Source organism: Aphis gossypii, unplaced genomic scaffold (genome assembly GCF_020184175.1).
Source record: "Aphis gossypii isolate Hap1 unplaced genomic scaffold, ASM2018417v2 Contig00201, whole genome shotgun sequence".
Classification (NCBI taxonomy): domain Eukaryota; kingdom Metazoa; phylum Arthropoda; class Insecta; order Hemiptera; family Aphididae; genus Aphis; species Aphis gossypii.
This window is the reverse complement of record NW_026083025.1, coordinates 238107-257447: the sequence shown is the minus strand read 5'-3', so window position 1 is coordinate 257447 and position 19341 is coordinate 238107. Positions and strand designations below refer to the sequence as shown.

General features: G+C 31.5%; 1 protein-coding gene across 1 annotated transcript; it reads left to right on the top strand.

The window, feature by feature from the left end:
* Positions 1 to 3392: 3392 nt before the first annotated feature.
* LOC126553320 (uncharacterized) lies at positions 3393 to 4561 on the top strand. The gene is made up of 2 exons (XM_050208459.1): positions 3393 to 4176; positions 4249 to 4561. The coding sequence occupies exons 1-2, from the start codon at positions 4081 to 4083 to the stop codon at positions 4537 to 4539; spliced, it is 387 nt and encodes a 128-aa protein (XP_050064416.1). The 5' UTR covers positions 3393 to 4080; the 3' UTR covers positions 4540 to 4561.
* Positions 4562 to 19341: the final 14780 nt, after the last annotated feature.

Sequence of the window (19341 nt, the reverse complement as noted above, 5' to 3'; positions counted from 1 at the left end):
GGCACAATTTTTTTTTTTATTAGCATTTGAAGTTCAAATTTTGACGAAAATTCGTCAAAATTATGAATAATTGCAATTTATTTTGTAGGTATAATTCATAAAAATGTTTGTATAAGTAGCTAAGAGTTGAAAATTTAATACAAGATTTTTCATAAGTTTAGCTTACAATAATTATAAAAGAACTTAAACGTTGGTGTATTCAGACCATTAAAACATAAACCACCTTTTTCACCAACCACTGGAAATTATATCCTAGGCTGAAAAATAATCTTCGTTCAGAATCGTTTTTGTATACAATGGTACCTATCATTGCATTCAAATTTAACCTACCCTAGTCCGAGGTCCACCCCATCCCCTAATGTACAGCAGAACAGTACCCACTTACCCACTTCTCCTAATTATTGATTTTTTTTTTTTTTATTCATCTTGAAATTTTTTAAATTTCCGATTCGACAACTATTGACCATTAGCGTTACATTAATTTATACAATAAGAGGAAAAAAATATTAATTCATTATATACAATGTAAAATATGTAGTTTTAAAAAAAATTTGGTTCATATGAAAAGGTACAATGTACATATAGCTTTATTCTTGTTGTAATCTTATGATTTGGATCTTAAAAAAAAAACCTAATAGACATAATAATACTATAGGTAATAGTACATTGTGTCTAGTATTTTACTGGACATTAGACACACATAACTCTAATTACTAATTTTTCGATGTTTTAATAATTATTCTGCTATTAGTGCTGAAACCAATCCAACCAACAAAATAATAATAGTTTAACTTAATAATTTTTTTGCATTTATTTTATTACGTTAATAATGTCATTTTGTTAGCTAAAACTTGATTTTTAGGCTGTAAGAAGTTTACTGCGTTTGTTAAATTTTTAATATAATATAATACCTTAAAGACAAACAATTATAATTTGAAATTGAAGGAAATAATTAAGTGTTGTATGCTGGTACCTAAATTGATGGTCAGAGTATTTTGTGAAGTCATAATATAATGTATTAAAGCACTACCAGCAGCTTGCAGGGTATTAAATTTGTTGAAATGTAATTTATTGTTTATGCCTTTTCCTTGCTATTTTTTTTTCAAATAATGAAAATAATATTCCTGTACAAATATATTTAAATAATACCAGACTTTGCTAGCTTGTGAACGGTCAGATGTAATACCACGCTCCTGGCGGATTGTTTTTTAACTACATCTATACGGGCAAATCACGCTTGCCAAGCGCACCGGCGCGGCTAGTCGCCAGTCGGTAGTCGGTAGTCTGAAGTCATTGACGTTGTGCATGTTATAGCACGAGTGTTCAATAATTTATTTGTTGTTTGCGTTATCTATAGTCAAATAACATTATTTTATTTGCCCATGAACGCATAATATTTTATGAGGCGATCATAACAGATTGTTGTATATGCACATATATAATGTTATGGATGTGTAAAACGTAATTATTCGACAGCAGCCGTTGATATGGAATACAAAAACTAACAGACATATTTTTGTAAATTCCGTATACCTACCTAGGTGAAAATACGAAATGTCAGTACGGAATGTAAAACACAAAGCGTAAAACAATTGCGTACTATTTACTTTTTCAGAAAAGCTGTTTAAAATGGTTTTTTTTTTTACAAATATCAGTCTGCGCATATTAGTTTACGATTGTATGATAAATAACGCTGTTTACTATTATTTGGTATTCTATCTATTTGAAAAATATATTTTTCTGATCGCAGAAAACACTTGCGTAACGAGGACCATAAGTTATACGAATATCTAGAAATCAATAAGACCTGTAAATTTGGTCCATCGACTGCCATTGGTCATTAATTGATTTATCAGAAACTATAGCTTAGACATTTTGAGTGTCTCGGTTTTCTTTTATATTTTGAACCACAGGTTTCAACTAAAGAACAAAAAATCAAATATTAAATTATAAATTCAACTACCTATTAAAGTTATACTTATACCTACTTATTTTACCAACCAATTATAAAATCTAACTGAATTATGTAGAATCTATTAAAACGTACTAATTGTGTACAAAAGCACATAATTTTTAAATGGACTTAATATTATTATGTATAAACTTATATTGTCCTGTAAACATTTTATTAGATTTACCTTGCTTGAAAATAATACCAACTGGTTCTATTATTTTTTATTCATATGTTACTATTTACTAAATAACATATATTTTCACCTATTGTGACATAAACTAACAACGAAACCTAAAATAAATGATAATAGTTTATAAAGTTAGCTTAGGATTATTACCAATATCATCGATTTCACTCAAAAACATTTTGAATTTATGAACAATTGCATGAAATATTTTTATTGAATTATTGTTGAGTACAATATGCCCATCAATATATATGTTTTTTATTTCACTGTTGTGTAGTACATTAAAAATACCATTGTATGAATTAAACGGCTACATTAAATACACGACATTATTGCATCAATAATTATAGTTCCTATTTCAGGAATTTCACAGCTAAAACAAACATATTTTATTTTATTTAATATTAGAACTATTATTATTGTCATTTATACACTTAGGTACTATTCATCAGTGTTTTTTGTTGTTTTTATTGTTTTGAAAATCATAGAATGTATTTCATATAAGTTATTATACATTGGTAGACGTAACCTTAACATAGAAAATGATGATACAAACATAATTTTTGTGTTTCTGATAATTTCAATATTTTGGTTGTGCTTATAGAATTGTAAATCATTAAACTCAGTTAGATCAATGACTTTTCCTTCATAGCTATGTTGTTTTTTTTCACTATTATAATTTTTAAAAAATTGTAAATAATTGTAATTATAAAATCTTACAGACACAATTGTATTGAAATTATGTGGTTAAGCGTTTGTCCTTGGAGAATATTTGTTATATACTTTTTTTGTTTGTTCAAATCTTTTTTTGAAAGTTTAAACTTTTTGTAATGGCTGGCCACAAAGTCATTTGCTGTTGATTTAACCACAATATTTTTTTTGATGTACACATCCTTCAAAGGATTTTTTTTTGATTCGATGTAATCCAGTAAAATGTGTTTTCTTATTATATAATTTCAATATTTGGGATGTCGAAAAAATTTTATTGGTTAGAATTATTTTTTTGGGTTATCACGTATTGAATATAATTTATTCAGTATATTTGCATCGATTTAGCGGGTGTTATCGGTTTTGAACGTAAGCATATTTTTGCTTCATTTTTTACCCAAAATGTATGAACATATTTTTTTCTGATAGAAGATTATGTGATGAGTATTTGCATATAACATTTGTCATAAACCTACGATTTTTTTACTTTTAATTTCTTCGAAATCTGATATGTTTTGACGAATCAAAATATCGAAAAATTCACCTCATTAATTCGGTTTTAGGATTGATGGAAGTATTCCAACAGTAAAATATCAATAAGAATACCATTATGAACAATTAAAAAAAAAAAATCAGGTCGATAAGTGCAATATTAAAGAAATTAGGATATCATATATTTTTGAAATACGTCCATGCTGATACGTTTATCTGCGAATACGTATTTCTTAATTTCGCGGACCATATGTAGTAGAAAACCTATATTCCTCAACCAAACTCTATGAATTTATATATTTCTGATAGATAATTACACGCTAAATCGTTTGATATACAAAACTTAGCTTAGGTTCAAAAAAAATTCCAGAAAATCACGTATTAATCATAAATTATTCAGTATATTTTCATCGTTTTAGCAGGTTATTTATTGTTTGAACATAAGCCTATAAAACATTAATTTATTACCTAAACTTTATGAAGTTGTATTTTCCTGATAGACCAGTTCATGACGGTTAAGAAAATATAACAGTACACGGGGTAACCCCACAAAGTAACACCAAAAGGTAGTCTAAAACACAAAAGAAAATTGTGCAAGTTGATATGCCAAATTGTGTTTTTATGTATAATAAATACATGGGTGGATCCGATCAAATGGATGAAAACATAGCTTGCCATAGAATTGGAATTCGAAGTAAAATAAAGTAAAATCGACTGCCGAGGATACAAATTCCCGCCAATGAGAGAACGAAAGAGACCTAAAGAGGTACGACCCCACGACGTCGCATGTGGTTCATTGTTTGACGAAATACAAGAAGAAAATATTCAAACTTGGGTACGTAAACATTCACTTGAATATAGATTTATCTTGATAAAATAAAGATAAAACAAATACGTATTTCGACAGGTACCAAATCCTGGTATGAGTGTCCTCACAACAATACACGGAGGTCCTTGGCTGGCCGGGGTTGTAGAAAAAGTTGAATCGGACAAAGTTTTGGTGAAATTCCCTTTTCAATTTAATGGAAAATTGTTTGAGTACCCAAAAGAAAACGTAAGAAACTACCAAAGTCAATTTATCGGTACAAGATTCATGCCAATAAAACCAGTGAACAAAATAAAAACACCTAATACCCGGGCAACAATTTTCAGATACGAAAATAATTTAAAAATATTTTTAACTACACAAAAACGATAATCAATAATCAATAATAACAATAACTACTCATAACGAATAATGATACAATTGTCCCTCAATAAACTGTTACATTTGTACCCATTCAATATTTTTTTAATAACCTTAATATTACACAACATAACGAAAAATATAATTTAATAATCACAAAAAAATAAAAATTAACTGATAACATTATTTACTATCAGTTATCAAAAACACATTTTTATTTTTATTTTCCATTATAATAATGATATCAACTAATTGATTAGGAAACATTGATTATCACACAGTGGGACATTTGACGTATTTATTTGACGTTAAATAGTAGTGATATAAACCGTTTTTATTTACTGTGTGGTCGGGAGGTTCACACTGTTTTGCCCGATCGAAACCCGTAAAAATCTCGTCTGTCCATTGACATTCATTATATTTATTTTGTCACAATAAATTATGATTGTATATATGAATTGAAATATATGAAGTAACCACATTGCATCCAAAAAAAAAAATTAATTAATACTGTTTTAATTATTATATTATTAAAAAAAAAGATATTGTGATTGATCGCTGTACCAACAATGCACAATGAGAACGCCGTCTCCGTGATATTTTAAGTAGGCTAACCAAAATCACAGGAATGGTAGCTCGGGGTACTTACTACGATGTGTGTAAGTTTCAAAACGATCGGTCAAAGGGTTGATTTTATACGATTTTTGGAATTTTTTAAAACACGATTATACGTAATTTATAGTAATACAGCACGCGTATGCTGATCGCTGTACCAACGTATAATCGTGTTTTAAAAAATTCCAAAAATCACATAGAAATATTATACTGATAGCAGACTACCTACCCTTTACAGGGACGTATTTTTGATCGCTGTAGGAACGTGGGTTATTTTTTAATATTTTTTCAAAGTTATGGTTTAGCATACGGTTCCAGCATGGTGAAGTTTACACGGACTTGCTGCGGTAATGCGCTCCCTGTCGTCATCCATCGCAATTGTTACCCTCCTAAATGCATCCACAGGGTAGCTTAGTATGTACCCTTTACAGGGACGTATTTTTTATAGCTGTAGGAACGTGGGTTATTTTTTAATATTTTTTCAAAGTTATGGTTTAGCATACGGTTGCCGCATGATGCCGAGTATTCGGACTTGCTGCGGTATTGCGCTCCCTGTCGTCATCCATCGCAATTGTTACCCTCCTAAATGCATCCACAGGGTAGCTGAGTATGTACCCTTTACAGGGACGTATTTTTTATAGCTGTAGGGGTTATGGTTATTTTTTAATATTTTTTCAAAGTTATGGTTTATCATACGGTTGCCGTATGATTCCAGGTATTCGGACTTGCTGCGGTAATGCGCTCCCTGTCGTCATCCATCGCAATTGTTACCCTCCTAAATGCATCCACAGGGTAGCGGAGTACGTACCCTTTACAGGGACGTATTTTTTATAGCTGTAGGGGTAATGATTATTTTTTAATATTTTTTCAAAGTTATGGTTTATCATACGGTTGCCGTATGATTCCAGGTATTCGGACTTGCTGCGGTAATGCGCTCCCTGTCGTCATCCATCGCAATTGTTACCCTCCTAAATGCATCCACAGGGTAGCTGAGTATGTACCCTTTACAGGGACGTATTTTTTATAGCTGTAGGAACGTGGGTTATTTTTTAATATTTTTTCAAAGTTATGGTTTAGCATACGGTTGCCGCATGATGCCAGGTATTCGGACTTACTGCGGTAATGCGCTCCCTGTCGTCATCCATCGCAATTGTTACCCTCCTAAATGCATCCACAGGGTAGCTGAGTATGTACCCTTTACAAGGACGTATTTTTTATAGCTGTAGGAACGTGGGTTATTTTTTAATATTTTTTCAAAGTTATGGTTTAGCATACGGTTGCCGCATGATGCCAGGTATTCGGACTTGCTGCGGTAATGCGCTTCACGTCGTCATCCATCGCAATTGTTACCCTCCTAAATGCATCCACAGGGTAGCTGAGTATGTACCCTTTACAAGGACGTATTTTTTATAGCTGTAGGGGTTATGGTTATTTTTTAATATTTTTTCAAAGTTATGGTTTAGCATACGGTTGCCGCATGATGCCAGGTATTCGGACTTGCTGCGGTAATGCGCTCCCTGTCGTCATCCATCGCAATTGTTACCCTCCTAAATGCATCCACAGGGTAGCGGAGTACGTACCCTTTACAGGGACGTATTTTTTATAGCTGTAGGAACGTGGGTTATTTTTTAATATTTTTTCAAAATTATGGTTTAGCATACGGTTGCCGCATGATGCCAGGTATTCGGACTTGCTGCGGTATTGCGCTTCACGTCGTCATCCATCGCAATTGTTACCCTCCTAAATGCATCCACAGGGTAGCTGAGTATGTACCCTTTACAAGGACGTATTTTTTATAGCTGTAGGGGTTATGGTTATTTTTTAATATTTTTTCAAAGTTATGGTTTAGCATACGGTTGCCGCATGATGCCGGGTATTCGGACTTGCTGCGGTATTGCGCTTCACGTCGTCATCCATCGCAATTGTTACCCTCTTAAATGCATCCACAGGGTAGCTTAGTATGTACCCTTTACAGGGACGTATTTTTTATAGCTGTAGGAACGTGGGTTATTTTTTAATATTTTTTCAAAGTTATGGTTTAGCATACGGTTGCCGCATGATGCCAGGTATTCGGACTTGCTGCGGTAATGCGCTCCCTGTCGTCATCCATCGCAATTGTTACCCTCCTAAATGCATCCACAGGGTAGCGGAGTACGTACCCTTTACAGGGACGTATTTTTTATAGCTGTAGGAACGTGGGTTATTTTTTAATATTTTTTCAAAGTTATGGTTTAGCATACGGTTGCCGCATGATGCCAGGTATTCGGACTTGCTGCGGTAATGCGCTCCCTGTCGTTATCCATCGCAGTTGTTCCCCTCCTAAATGCATATCACTTAAACTTATAATAATGATGAATATAATAATTTGGAAAAACACGTTTACGATATGTTTCCCGGGAAAACCGTAAGAGATATGACGAAAACCATTAGAGATTAAATTGTTGTCCGTATGGATCTGCATAAGTTATATTATTTATATTTTTCGAAAACTTGTTGTTTAAGCTTTTTAAAAAAAAAATCTGCAGTGCGTTGCCGCATGATGCCGTGACACTCATAACCCATGTAAGACGTAATGCCACCAGGTGCGCTGCATCCGGTTCATCACACAACGCGTCGGTAACTTACCGGCCGCCGCCGATCTGTCAATCGTTCATGGACCGCCGATGACACACACACATAATACAATTTTTATTCAAAATACTAATGTTATTTAATACTATAATACTAGTAAATCATACACGTCATGTTCAAAATATTTACAATTTTATACAAATATTACTAATTACACAAAAATTATTAACATATCCTACATGATAAAAGATTGTGTGATTTAACTAGATGTTTTATATAAAAAAAAAAAAAATGTATTTGAGTAATGCAATTTTACATTGTAGTACGCACTATAAAAATGCACTTAAAACAAGTCGAAAGGTATATATTAACGACCAGTCGGTTTTGCAATAGTGGTTGCCCCGCTACTGATATACATGTACTACGTACTTGTACAGGAAAAATTGTATAAAATCATGCGTTGGACTTAGAGCTTTGAAAATGATACGAGTGCATTGATGATTGCAATTACAATCTTTCTGTTGTGGATTTGAAATCTACAAGTCAAAAAAACGATCGTCCGATATCACTTAAACTTATAATAATGATGAATATAATAATTTGGAAAATCACGTTTACGATTTGTTTCCCGGGAAAACCGTAAGAGATATGACGAAAACCATTAGAGATTAAATTGTTTTCGCAGGAATCTGCATATGATCTACTATTTAGATTTTTCGAAAACGTGTTATTTAGGATCTTTTTAAAAGCAACCATTGCAGATGTTTCAAGACAAACAAATACAATTACATTATAAAAAACAGCTGTCGTTAAGTATGTATCTTTTGTGATGTATATTATGTCTTTTACTGTAGCTAATTCTTTAAATTGTTTGATATGGTTATATATATTTGGTTTATTGGGTTTGTATATTTTGTCACTGTGGTATTCTTGGTGTGTCAAATAATTTTCTTTTACTAATTTGACTAATATTTCTTTCAGTGCCGGTTTGTCAACAAAGAAATGTCTTGTAATGCACATTATGGTTTTGATGTGATTATATATGTTATATAACTAAGGAAAAGTAAAGTTTAAGTCATTAATACATTTTAAATAATTATGTAGTAACAGACAGCATTTTGTAATGGTAATGTTATGAGTTCTTATGATAATATTTTTAAATTAAAAAAAATGCTGTCTTATAAATGGTACCGCGAAAAAATAACCCCGGAAAAAATAACCCCATATGCGATTTTGTAAGATTTTAAATAATAATAATTGTCTAATATTCAAAACTAAAATGTATATTCTAATAAATACGCGTATACAACCACCGAACCAATAATGTTTGTGAATCATTGAACAATCGATTTTGCCATTTGGTTGGAGGAAAACACCCCTCGATTTGGACTTTAATTACCAAAAATTATTTACATTTTATTTATTTATACATTATTGACATTTGTTTAAAATTATTTACATTTTTTTATTTATACATTATTGACGGTAATTGAAAAAATTGACAATTTGCTTAAAATTATTATATTATTGAAATTGAAAAAAATGACTATTTGTTTAAAATTATTAAATATTTAAAAATGCTCGTAATTCACTTAATAATTTAAATATTTTATAAAATATTCATATACATTTTAGTTTTGAATATTAGACAATTATTATTATTTAAAATCTTACAAAATCGCATATGGGGTTATTTTTTCGGGGGTTATTTTTTAGGCAAATCCTTATAAATATCTAAACATTATTAACATACTGTGTATTTTCCAGTGAAATTGAAGTTTTCATAATAAACAAATATGCAAGTCATTACTAGCAAATCATTATATCCATCGACATTCTCTTCCGGGTAAAAGAATTCAATGACCGACTTGTCATCAATTTGAATACTTATACCAGGAACCCTTGTTGTACACCTGTTTTTTATAAATTAAGGTATTACATTATTTATTTTAATTATTTAGGTTATGTGATAGAATATTGAATTTTAAAATTTACTTTGTGTTTTCATATTCTAGATCAATGAATGGTTTCTGCCACCATGATTCTATTGCTTCGATGAATTCATGGAAATGTTTATCCAATGAATATAAATGGTTGCTATTTATAAATGGTAGAATATTCAGGATGGCGTTGCCTTTTTTATCTACCAATCCTTTGATTTGATTATAATAAATTTCTGTATATTTCATAAATATATACAGTTGTATTAAAAATTGTTTTTGTTGATAGATTGATTTTAATGTATCCACTTCACACAATTGGACACTGAAACATGAGATGCAATAAGATTGAACTACTCAAATTAGGCATTAACATATATTACAAAATGTGACTACTCATTAAGAATATCTGGCGAGTAATACAATATCACACTGCTGAATATGTAGTCTATGAAATGTATTGAGTTGGCCGATTGTATGAGATTGTTTATATTGAATGTATTTATTGAGGAGGATGGAGTGTTGGTTTTTAAAAAAAATTTTAGTTCCGAAATGGCTGATGGTTTTTGATTGTTTTCGATTGGTTGATTGGTTAAAATAAATTTACAATATTGTTTGACGGTTTGGCTTTTAAGTATGTCTATTGTTGATTTTTTAACTGCAGCTATTTTTTTTTTCCCTTTTTTTTTATCTATTTTATCAATTGTAAATCTTGAAGCTATTTTATGTAATGTGTGAGGCTCTGTAGATAAAACATATTCAGCAAGCCCCTCTGCCTCTATGTACTCTATTACATTATTTACATTATTGTACCTTGAAAGTATCTGTAAATAAATATTGTGCAATTATTTTTATTGTGAAATTGTATATATATATGTATATTATTATAATTTTTATGAGTGTTTGAAATTTAAATTTTTACAAAACCGCGTTAAATAACGGTTTAGCCTTAAACGATTTTTGATATTTGTTGTTATTCAAATAGTATAAGTCGTTAATACTTGAAAATTTTACCAGTTATTTAGATCACCATTTTCTTTACATGATTTGATTTTCAAAATATTTTGACTTTTTTTGAGCTATTTATAGACAATTGAAATTTTCAATTTTTTTTTATTTTTTTTTTTATAAATGTTGATAAAAAAAATTTAGCTGGGACAAATTACTTGAAAATTTAATTGAAGGGTCCACATAACTTGTTCTAACTCTCATTCAAAAATTATAAAAATACATAGGCACAATTTTTTTTTATTAGCATTTGAAGTTCAAATATTGACAAAAATACCCTACTCCGAGGTCCACCCAACCCCATAATGTACAGCAGAGCGATACTCACTTACCTGCTTTTTATATATTAAGCTTTGTATAGTACTGCACTTCTCATTTAAAATTTGATTGAATTTCTCAATATTAGTTCTTGACCCGTAACTTTTTAAGAAATGTAAAAGACTTATTGATGAAATATATTTGTTTTGGGGGAACTGATTGATACAACTTGCTATCGTATTCAACATATTCTATTAAAATAAAGAAAACACCATTTAGTAATAATAATATTACAGTACATTCACGTGTTCCAACCAACCGTACATTCCCAACAGTACCAAAAATACATCCAATGGCCATAGTTGCCGCGGATTACCCAATAAAAAAAAAAAATATATATATTACAGTAATATTTGTAAAAAAATTGCCATATTTATCTGTTAAAAAAAAAAATAAAAAATAGTTTACCTTTGAATTTCCTCTATCGACACACACCTTTACTGGGAAATGCACCTGATTTAGGTGGTAAAGGAAACTGTTTTCATATATATATATTTTATCACAAAACGGACAACTTATAAAAACGCATTCAAGTTTTTTATCCACATCGAAATGACAAACAGTGTCATTTGCAGCAAGGTTAACTAAAACAAATAATTTAAAAAAAATCTGGTATTTCAAAACCACAACAGAAAGATTGTATATTGTATAGTAGTAGTATGTGGCAAAAACAATTGCACAACCGACTGGTCATATACAGGTGTATAAATGTATTATAATAATAATAATAAAATAATGTTTATTGCAACAGTGAAAAATTTTATACATTTTATAAATACTTAAGTTTACGACGGTATGGATAAAAGAAAACTATAAATTTAAATTCAGATGTAAAACATACCATTTGAATGACTTCAAACTAGAAAAATCGTTTACATTAATATTTAATTTTATTAAAAATATATCTTATATATTTAAATATGAAAAAGAATTTACGTATAATATTGTTTAAACAATTAATATGACTATTCCATTTTAGTCTGTAATCAATAATTAAGCCAAGATATTTTAATTATTTTACTTGTTCAAGTATAATGCATTTAGGAGTACATTTATTAATTAAAATTGAATTACATTCTGAAGAGTGATCCTTTATAATGTTTGAATCTACAATATTATTATCTTGTGTATTGAAAAAAATGTATTTAGATTTCGATAAATTTAATTTTAGTTTGTTTTTGCAGAACCAAGTATTAATATTATTTAGGGTTTTATTTGCTTCAGAATACAAGGTATCTATAATTCGTTCTGATATTAAAATTGATGTATCATCAGCAAAACTTAATATTTCTGTATTAAAATTTGTTTTTATACTTAAAAGATCATTAATAAAAATTATGAATAATAAAGGGCCTAAGTACTGTGCCTTGTGGCACTCCACTGGGACTCTTTTCAATATCAGGGGCGAGCACCTATGCGATGGCTTTCGATACTAAACAGTTTAACATCATAATTCTGTAGAGCACGAGCCGCTGATTACGATTCCGCTTTCAAATTTTTACGGAAATGAATACCGTGGAAGTATTTGGGCGGGGAAGTTTAGCGGGCGGGGGGTCGTAAATATTACGTAAATTCGCGAGATGTGTTAATTTTAGCCTCTCATAACCCATTGATTTTTTCGACGAATCCTATGGAACGGCACCCGGGGAGTATTTTCGGTCCTTTGGAGGGGGGTAGAAAAATCGATAGTTATGGAGTTATTTAGGTTTTTTAAAAACATCGTATACGTCAAACGCCATTTAAAAAATAAAAGTTTTAAATAATGACTTTTTGGAAAAACGAAAAACTGGTCCTAGTGAAAAATCCCTCGGAGAATAAATCGACCTCTATGCAAATTGTACGTCCGGCCATCGGTTTACCGGGAAAACGCGAATGAAAACTGACAATTTGGTGCTTTGGAAAATCACGTTTACGAGCTGTTTGCCGGGAAACCCGTGGGAGATATGACGAAAACCAATAGAGATTAAATTGTTCTCCGTAGGGATCTGCATAAGTTCTATTATTTAGATTTTTCGAAAACGTGTTATTTAGGTTAAAAAACTGATAAAAGGAAAACAATAATAATAATGTAATCATAACCGTGGCTGTGGTTCACCTAGATAATAGTCGCCAATCGTAAAATCGTATAAAACCAACCCTTTGACCTATCGTCTTGAAACTTTCACAGATCGTAGCAAGTACCCCGGGTTACCATACCTGTGAGTTTGGTGGACCTACTACAAATATCACGGAGAGTTAGTACCAAATAATAATATATAAAATATGTAAATTATACAAATAAAGTTGTCGGCAAAGTATGAAATCTGATTCCCATATACATAATAATATTGCTGATTGGATTTAAATTCAAATTTATTAATCAAATTACAACATTAAAACACTATCAAAAAATATAATAGGTATGCTGTATGCGTCCGAATAATTGGCGCAAACTTTAAATTTATATTTTAAATAATACACATAATTTAGTATTTGTTTATAACGTATTCTTTGGTTAAACATTTAAAGTATAGTACTTAATTAATTAATGATTAATATTCCATATTTGATAATGGGAAAATAACATTAACGATTAATCAAAAACCACATGTTTTAATAAACAGTTTGCCGGAATACCGGCATTTATTATCGTTTATCTACTAATACGTCATAATACCGTATACCAGAAATCAGTAACCAGTTATTTATTGTGTATTCATAATGGTAAATTGCAAACTGTTATTTTTATACTTTATTGTGAGTGTATTGTGGTGTGAGTGTAGATAGGACACTTTTTTTATCTAATATTATTGTTTATCAATCTTGTTATTATCGATTATGACCGTAATGGGTATTGTGCAATTGAGATAAAATTTCGTTTTGACTTCTGGAGTGTTATCACCTTCTCTTATCTACATCGTGGTTAGTACAATAGTGCAACTAAATGTCAATTAGGTAATTTATACTACCGGACTTATTACAGGTATAGTTATTTTATAAACTAGATTCCGATCGTAGATTACGGTAGAACACGATTGCGTACGGCCCTTATCAGCATACTGAATCGTGCACATTTATGACACACGATTCCATACGTTTTGTACCTAAAAGTTTAGTGCAATGTTAAACAAACGATCAGTGCCGATTAACTGGACCCTTACTTTTAATCATGATATTATGTGGACTGGACTAAAATGGTTTTCTCTAGTTAAAAACTAGCTAGATATAATATATAATCAAGAGTTTGAATTCAAACCTAAATTTACAATTATGGAAAAAGTCAAAGATTACGCCATGTATAGCCCCGGCTTTAATGAAGAAATTCTATAAGTAAATGCATATTAACGTAGGTTAATGATTGTTGAAAGTAATTATGTTGTAGAATTTTTTTCTCCCTGCCAAACGCTCGTTTGGACTATTACTTATTCGTACTTGTTACAACGACATTTTATTGGTGAAAAAATAAATAAATAAAATAAATTAGTATTTGTATGGTTTATTACAATTAAATAATAAAAATTAATAATTCAAATTACCACAATAAACATAACCAAATCCTACATTACCAATTACATTTTGAATTTCCCATTCAATAACCTTAGTATCTTTTATTAATGTCCTTAGTGGTAATTTTTCTTTGGGATTTGGTTACTCCAGAGGAGATAATTATGACTAATATACCAACCAAAATAAAAATAAAACAATACATTTGTAGGTTTATTACTTACATGAAGCAAACGACAACAAACCACTGTTGTCGTTGCAAGAAATTTCAGGTATACTAGATTTCTGCAACACAACATTTGATTTTGCCATGTGTACCAGAGATAAGCTACGTTTACTCATATTTAAAGCTTTATAAAAACAAACAACTATAAATAAATGAATTCAAAAACTTTTTGAGCAAAAAATGTCAGCACAGAGATTGCGTAACTATAATACTTTCCCTCCAATTTTTGTTTTGTACTTAATAATTTTATTTGTTTTAGTTGGAATCAGAGTAGGTAACATAAATACATGACATATAAACATAATATAATGATTTGGAAAACGATTACGATCTGTTTCCCGGGAATACCGTGAGAGATATGACGAAAATCATTAGAGATTAAATTGTTCTCCGTATGGATCTGCATTTAACCATAACCATAATGCATGACGACGTGAAGCGCATTACCGCAGCAATTCCGAGTAAACTTCACCATACGGCAACCGTATGCTAAACCATAACTTTGAAAAAATATTAAAAAATAACCATAACCCCTACAGCTATAAAAAATACGTCCCTGTAAAGGGTACGTATTCCGCTACCCTGTGGATGCATTTAGGAGGGTAACAACTGCGATGGATGACGACGTGAAGCGCATTACCTCAGCAAGTCCGTGTAAACTTCACCATGCGGCAACTGTATGAAAAACCATAACTTTGAAAAAATATTAAAAAATAACCATAACCCCTACAGCTATAAAAAATACGTCCCTGTAAAGGGTACATACTAAGCTACCCTGTGGATGCATTTAGGAGGGTAACAATTGCGATGGATGACGACAGGGAGCGCATTACCGCAGCAAGTCCGTGTAAACTTCACCATGCGGCAACTGTATGAAAAACCATAACTTTAAAAAATATTAAAAAATAACCATAACCCCTACAGCTATAAAAAATACGTCCCTGTAAAGGGTACATACTCCGCTACCCTGTGGATGCATTTAGGAGGGTAACAACTGCGATGGATGACGACAGGGAGCGCATTACCGCAGCAAGTCCGAATACCTGGCATCATGCGGCAACCGTATGCAAACCATAACTTTGAAAAAATATTTAAAAAAAACCCACGTTCCTACAGCTATAAAAAATACGTCCCTGTAAAGGGTACATACTCAGCTACCCTGTGGATGCTGTTAGGAGGGTAACAATTGCGTTGGATGACGACAGGGAGCGCATTACCGCAGCAAGTCCGAATACCTGGCATCATGCGGCAACCGTATGCTAAACCATAACTTTGAAAAAATATTAAAAAATAACCATAACCCCTACAGCTATAAAAAATACGTCCCTGTAAAGGGTACGTACTCCGCTACCCTGTGGATGCATTTAGGAGGGTAACAACTGCGATGGATGACGACAGGGAGCGCATTACCGCAGCAAGTCCGAATACCTGGCATCATGCGGCAACCGTATGCTAAACCATAACTTTGAAAAAATATTAAAAAATAACCATAACCCCTACAGCTATAAAAAATACGTCCCTGTAAAGGGTACGTACTCCGCTACCCTGTGGTTGCATTTAGGAGGGTAACAATTGCGATGGATGACGACGTGAAGCGCATTACCGCAGCAAGTCCGAATACCCGGCATCATGCGGCAACCCACTGCTGTTGCTTTTAAAAAAATCCTAAATAACACGTTTTCGAAAAATCTAAATAGTAGATCATATGCAGATTCCTGCGAAAACAATTTAATCTCTTACGGTTTTCGTGCGTACTACATTGTGTTAAATATTGATGTCTGCTCATAATAGTTAATGTTCCAATATTCTAACCTGGCATGTTATAGTTGCTAATGCATGTGCTATTCATTGTTACTAATTTTAATATTACTAATATGAATACCCGACATCATGCGGCAACCGTATGCTAAACCATAACTTTGAAAAAATATTTAAAAATAACCATAACCCCTACAGCTATAAAAAATACGTCCCTGTAAAGGGTACGTACTCCACTACCCTGTGGATGCATTTAGGAGGGTAACAATTGCGATGGATGACGACGTGAAGCGCATTACCGCAGCAAGTCCGTGTAAACTGCATCATGCGGCAACCGTATGCTAAACCATTACTTTGAAAAAATATTAAAAAATAACCATAACCCCTACAGCTATAAAAAATACGTCCCTGTAAAGGGTACGTACTCCGCTACCCTGTGGATGCATTTAGGAGGGTAACAATTGCGATGGATGACGACGTGAAGCGAATTACCGCAGCAAGTCCGTGTAAACTGCATCATGCGGCAACCGTATGCTAAACCATAACTTTGAAAAATTATTAAAAAATAACCCACGTTCCTACAGCTATAAAAAATACGTCCCTGTAAAGGGTAGGTACTCCGCTACCCTGTGGATGCATTTAGGAGGGTAACAATTGCGATGGATGACTGGATGACGACGTGAAGCGCATTACCGCAGCAAGTCCGAATACCTGGCATCATGCGGCAACCGTATGCTAAACCATAACTTTGAAAAAACATTAAAAAATAACCATAACCCCTACTACATTCTGTCCAATTTACATCCATTATTAAGGAGTTAAGGTGATTCAAGTTTATAAATGTTTGTGTGTTTGTAGTTACTGTTGAAGAAAATCCAAGCATTTTTACTAAAAAAAAATTTAAAAAATTAAAAAATATGTTAGTTAGTAAGTAATATGTTATGGGGATGCTGGCTAATGTAAAATAATCTTTTTTTTGTATATAAAGAATAGATAGCAAGTATTTAAATTTTCGCATGTTGTCGATAATTCAACATTTTACATTATTGCAATTACTAAAAATATATATAATTGATAATAAATAATGCATTCTAAATTTTAAATAAATTTTTTTTCTATATATTTAATTAATAATATTATAATACATTTTAGAAATAATCTGCTACTATTGCCGGAGTGGCGGTGTTGATGATGATTAATGTTCCTGAAACATGAAATGTTAATAAATCAATTAGTTATTTATTGGCTTGAGGCAATAAGTTATTTATGATATTTATGATAGCTTACATATTTTCTTCTATGACGATGCAAAAGGTTGGGGGCACCGAAACGTTCCCCGCAAGGGCATGCAAAAGGATATACCATATTGTGCTTTACATTCTCGTGGTACCGTTTATTCCTTGGATCTTTAAATTTCATTTCGCATTTAGAACATTTGTATAAAATGACCTGTGCATGTTTCATTTTGATGTGCATTGTTAAATTAAATTATGAATACCATAAGCGTTTGAACATAAGCCTATAAAACATTAATTTATTACCTAAACTTTATGAAGTTGTATTTTCCTGATAGACCAGTTCATGACGGTTAAGAAAATATAACAGTACACGGGGTAACCCCACAAAGTAACACCAAAAGGTAGTCTAAAACACAAAAGAAAATTGTGCAAGTTGATATGCCAAATTGTGTTTTTATGTATAATAAATACATGGGTGGATCCGATCAAATGGATGAAAACATAGCTTGCCATAGAATTGGAATTCGAAGTAAAAAGTGGTGGTAGTCTTTATTTACATAGCTGATTGATGTTGCTATAACAAATTCATGGAAACTATGTTAATTCTGGTCATAAAGTTACTCGGTTAGAATTTAGACGAAATAATGTTCAGGAATATCTAACATGTTTAAAAAGCGCACCAAAGAGAAAAGGCCGACCAAGTTACACTTCATCAAGAGTTCCAGAGAGTATTCGTTTTGATCGCCTTGACCATCATGTCATAATGACAATTGATGGTAAAAGAAAAAGATATGCTGGAGCAATGTGTACTTCTTCAGTTAGAGCAATGTGTTATAAGTGCGATGTTGGAATTTAGTGTGAACTAGCAAGATACAATTATAGGTATTTATACTATTTCTCTATTATAAAGTACTTTAATAATAATTCTATTTCAGATGAAACCTTCTGCCATAATTGTAATATTAGAGAATATCGTTTAAGATAAATCGATAATATAACACCTAAATAAAAATTAGGTATCAAGAGGTTTAATTTATGAAAGGTGCTGATAATGTAATAAATGGACATTTAAGCACGGTATAATGAAGAAATTATATACACACATTACTCACTTAATAGTTAATATAATAAATCATTTTGATTAACACAAGTTTATTATTTTTATAAGGAAACTCTAAATAAGCGTAAAGACCAACTAAAGCAAACATCCGACTATAACTATAATACTGCAAAAGAATTATTAAATTCTACTATTTACAAAAAACAAATACAAGAACGCTGCCTGAATTTTTCGGTGATTGCACGTAATTGCAATTTAGACGTGAATATGGTAATTGACTACTATAAAGAAGTAGTTTCATCGTTGAAAAAATTACTAAGCGAAGAAAAAAATTGTGAGCTTCCTGTCCCAAAAATTGGTAAAATAAAATGGTAACAATGAACTTTTATCAAGAATTCTTGGAACGATAGAATAAGAATTCTAAAAAGCAAATTGTGGCTAATCGGAAAAAAAATCAAGCTATTTACTATGATCCCAGCAGCGTAGCTAGACAATTTTTCTTAGGTAGGTTATTTCATCCACGCGATCACGAGCGCCCTCTGTCGAGCACCCGCTACATACAAACGATAGGCGTAGAAAGGAAAAAAAATGATAACT